This window comes from Pyxicephalus adspersus, chromosome Z (genome assembly GCF_032062135.1).
Source record: "Pyxicephalus adspersus chromosome Z, UCB_Pads_2.0, whole genome shotgun sequence".
In the NCBI taxonomy this organism is placed as follows: domain Eukaryota; kingdom Metazoa; phylum Chordata; class Amphibia; order Anura; family Pyxicephalidae; genus Pyxicephalus; species Pyxicephalus adspersus.
In genome coordinates, this window is record NC_092871.1 from 12,146,620 (window position 1) to 12,151,314 (window position 4,695).

General features: G+C 42.0%; 1 protein-coding gene across 1 annotated transcript in view; it reads right to left on the reverse strand.

Moving 5' to 3' along the window:
- The window catches only part of VARS1 (valyl-tRNA synthetase 1), a gene marked incomplete in the record, with an annotated part of 25,865 nt that overhangs the window by 19,764 nt on the left and 1,406 nt on the right, over positions 1 to 4,695 (reverse strand). The window contains 5 exon segments of the mRNA XM_072429880.1: positions 372 to 454; positions 546 to 712; positions 1,680 to 1,794; positions 2,529 to 2,672; positions 3,651 to 3,987. Coding sequence (XP_072285981.1) covers positions 372 to 454; positions 546 to 712; positions 1,680 to 1,794; positions 2,529 to 2,672; positions 3,651 to 3,965 — 824 coding nt within the window.

Below are 4,695 nucleotides of genomic sequence, written 5' to 3' on the forward strand. Positions count from 1 at the left end.
TAGATCTAAAAGGACAGAAAAATATTATCATAGTACAAAAATAAAAACAACCTTTTTTAATATACATATATAGACTAAAGACGTTTATTAGGGTCACTATGCACCTAACAATCAGGAACTCATCAACAAATTTGATGTGATTATGTAGAACAGGGATGCTAAAGATTTTACAAACCCTACTTTTTTTCCTACTCTGCTGTTCTTCAATGAACCATGGACAGTCAGATTTCCCAGAGGCATAGAAAAACAAAACTCCTTTGCACAATTCTACACAAAATCTTCTAGACAATTCAAGTGAGAGACGGGACTCTAAACCAAGAGTAGATACGACAATCTACAGACATGTATTGCCTTATCCCTCACACTTACCATTCTTCTGTCCAGCAGGAGTTGGGATATCATAGACTATCACACCAAGTTCCTTCTTCTCTTTCTTTTCTGCCTTTGGTTTTTTCTGTTGTCCAATAGGGAAGAAAAACAAATGTGATGAGAACAAGGAGAAAGGAATATAACATGCAGTCATACAAACTAAAGCACCCACTCACCTCTGTCTGCTGTACTTTTATTTTCTCTTGTTTCTGCTGGAACTTCTCCAACTTCTCTTTTTTCTTGGACTCTTTCTTTAACTGGGCGGCTGTTTTGGGAGGACCATTGACAACAGTGGCAGTGCTGGTTGGGGCGGGTGGGGTTTTGGGACTCTCGCTCTTGAGGTCTGGGTAAGAATATAAAAATTGGTGAAGTTCGTCATCTTTTATTGCTTTTAAGGTGCAACCAAATAATACAAAAAGGTTCTATACAAGGGACAAAGCATGCTTGTGGATGGGTAAGACTTCTTCTCATGGTTCCCCATCTGGTGCCTTACACCGGCTATTGAACACTGTAATTCAGCTACAAGATGGGTAGCCACTCACAGCATGGCTACAGGAAGCCGGGAGTATCAAATAAGACCTGGGAAATAGGCTCCTACTTCTCCAGATCGGGATCCCTGATAGGGGACATAGAGGAGTCCCTTACCTCCAAGATGGCACCGACCTCATTACGCTCACAGCACTGCACGCCTACTGGACAGGGCCACAGCTCCCCTTACATAGGATCAGAGAGGGAATCTGCAGCCATCACCTGCACCCAGGATGAGACCACGGTCACCCAGTATCGGTGGCGAGGATGAGCCTGCTCCTCTCTCCAAACAGGATTTATTAGCATCCATTGGCAGACTGGAAAATGTAGTTAAGGAGGAAATAGCTACTCTCAGGAAAGATATAACCACTTGGCTGGAAGATAATGAAAAATGTTTTATAGGCACTACTGGGACTAAAAAAACTGACTTTCAGTCCACTAAGCAATTTAAATATTGGTTCTGCAAGGCTTGAGATTTCTCAGGCAGATAGGATTCCTTTTTAAATCAGAAATACCATTCCATTTTTATATTTCCCTAATAGAATCACAGATGGGAACCCTGTGTATTTTACTGTTCTTTTTTGCAATACTAGCTGTGGGGGACTCATGTGATCCTTTCTCCCCAGGCAGTTTGCTACAGGACCATTTCTGTCCAAATGCCAAGAAGAAAACAACAATGTGGTAACATTTTCCTAACATCCTTACTTTCTGCCACACTGATCCTAATTCTATCATATTATATATGTATTTGTATTTTCTCAATGACAATTTAGTTATTTTACCTCCATTGAATAATGTCACCTCTCCTACAATCTCCTTAAACTGTGGTTGGTGGACACAGGTGAGGAACCAGCGGGTGACATTGGTGAAAGTCTCTTGGGTGGAGGGAGAGATGACCTGCAAAAGAGAAAAGAGTTGTCATATGAAGGTGGCAAATGGAGTAAAATTAAAGCGTACCTAAACTCAGAATTTTCACTTTACATAAAAGGGCAGACAACCCTTTTATATAAGGTAAAAATTCTGTTGTTTAGGGGTGCAGCACCGCCCCCTAATTTTCAATCGCCTAGGCGATCGAGAATGAAAAGGAGCATAAAAAGCCTTCTGGGATACCTACGTCAGGCATCCCGGAAGGCTTTTGGGCATGAGCATGAGATGAGACTTGGGCATGATATCCTCGGGCATGCGCAGAAGGAGCCTTTTTGCAAAACGAGAAAAATTTGCCAATCTCAAGCATGTGCAATTAGATCAGCAATTTTCTTTTTCACCCTTCATCACCCGATCTCGCACCTTGGCCGGGTGACCTAGGAGTGAAGAACCAGGAAGAAGAAGAGAAGATGGTGGTGCCTGGAGCGCAGGCTCGAGACGACATGGGACCAGATGTAGGACACCCCCGGAGGGACTCCCCCTGAAAGTGTTTTTTTTTTTTTGTTTGTTTGTTTTTTGGTAATTAACTAAAAAAAAAAATAAACATAACTAGATCTGTTACAAAACAATCAATTTTTGCAAACCTACAAGGTCAAAGATGATTTGGTTCCTGTAGCTTCCCCATCACCAGAGGTTACACTTGACTGATGCATACTACAGCAGGAGACAGAACAGGCTACAATACATTGTTTTCATGCCAATAGTACCTTGCTAAAAGGATGGATAAGACAACAGGAAACTGCAATGTCAGCTAGGCTCAGACGTTCCCCTACAAGGTACGTGCGTACTTTCAAGTGACTGTCCAGCACCTCGAGAATTCTCTGTAATTCCACATGAGCGCGGTCTTTAGTCTGGAAAAGAAAAATGTCACACAAAATCATATATTACAGTTACAGACTATCAGCAGCTAAACACAGAATGGGCACAAAACAGAAACTCTTTAAGCAGCAAACAAATTATTAAAGCGTTGTACTTATGTCAGAAGGGCAGTATGGCTTTTTAAACATTCTTTATTTAAAATTTTTCAAAACAAAAGACAATAAAGACCGCAAAAGAGGCATAGAAAGTAACAAACACATTATAAATGTGGCAGGACAGCGCCTATAAAAACATCAATCTTCAGTATGGCTTTTTAAAACCTTCATTCCTGGACTTTTCATGAACCTCATTGTTCAAGCCTTTGTCAATGCAGTCACCATAATACTCAATGACAGAGTCTAGAGGCAGGTGCTTTGTCTTTTACACCTTGATGGTGCTTACGGATAGCCATTGGACACAATGCTAAAGAACTGTATGGGCTGAAGGCACATGGTGCCCCATACTCAAAGCTTTGGGTAGCTGATATTAGCTGCTATGAAGAAAGGGCAGATGGAGAATGCTAGAAAGCTGAATATCAAGTTGGGAAAAAACTGTTTTTGGGCAAAGTCTTATTCTCTTTTCAAGGACCCTGGATCGGCCAGGATGTACAGTCAGCCTGACAAAAATGTGCCAGTCTAAGTAACAGAGCGGCTATTAGGGATTTATTTACCATAAACTACTTACGCCACATTGGAATGACAGTGGTTGCCAAAATTGTAAAAAAACAAAAAACTTTAAAAGACCACACGGTTTGATTCCGAATGCCAATATTGCCCTGAAAGTAACACTGGCACTATTAAAAAAAACATGTGTTTGCACTTCCTATACCCCTTCTGTTTCTGTGCAAATCAACTCAAAAGCTTGAAAAGCCCTACCATATTTTTTTTCAGGCATGTGCTGAAGGCTGAATGTTAACAGGTAAAAATAAAAAGGTACCGGACGCCCTGAGATGGGCTTTACAGAGATCTTACCGGTTTGTGATCCACCCCATAGGCAGCTGGCAGCACTTCAGATTCTGCATAGTTTACCCACTGTTTGATAAGTGAGAAGCTTCGCTGTTCTCCACACCCTGAGAGAGATTCAGGGGCCAGCATGTAAGAGACAGCCCAAGCCCCCCATACAGATCCAGTGGAGGGGGATAGAAGGCACGGCAGTGGAAGACCCCGAGGCCCGGAGGCAACTTCCTGCACCTCTGGGCGAGGGTGCGGGGAGAACTGTCCAGAGACTCGCACCCAGGTGCATCGGGGGTCTGAGGTAGAAGACAGAGGAAGGTAGAGAGTGGACATGGTGGCACGGGGAAGCAAAGACCTGGAGATAGAAAAAGACAATGTCAAAATTTCTGACCGCAATTCCTTTGCAGTGGCTCACAGCATTCATCACCCCAACAGTAAATAGCTGCCAACTCTGTATTATCATTAAAGATACACCAGCTGTTTCGCTGCACAAATTACACCACATAAGGTGTGATGTCATCAAGCTTTATAAGGATCGGTAATGAGGTTTGATAAACAAAATTATTTTTAACACCAGAGACACAATTGATTCACTTTAGTGCAGCACATTCACGTGGTAAAGTGTCTGTCCTGTTTATGGAGCTAAATAAATTACAAAAATAAATAGGTTGGTTCTAGACAAAGGAGGACGTCACCACTCAAAAAGCCCTATCTATATAACTGGGTCATACAGTATGTGCTGCTATGCTACAGAGCCCATTTGTGCTCCCACGCGTCCAAAGAAGCTGGCTGCCATCATAAAGAAGTCAAATCATGGGTAGCCAGTAATTGGCAGAACCTCGCTGTTTCCCCATCTACCTAGTACTACCTTCTAATAAAACAATCACATCTTCTCTATACCCCTGAGGAAGCCAAATAGGCGAAACGAGTCGGGTCACTGGACATTTTCTAAACAGATTATAAAATTAGAAGGATTTCTGTATAGTTGAGTATCCATAACCCATGATGATACAATGGGTGGTGGATAATAACGATTTATCATTTGTGTATTTTGTGATATTTG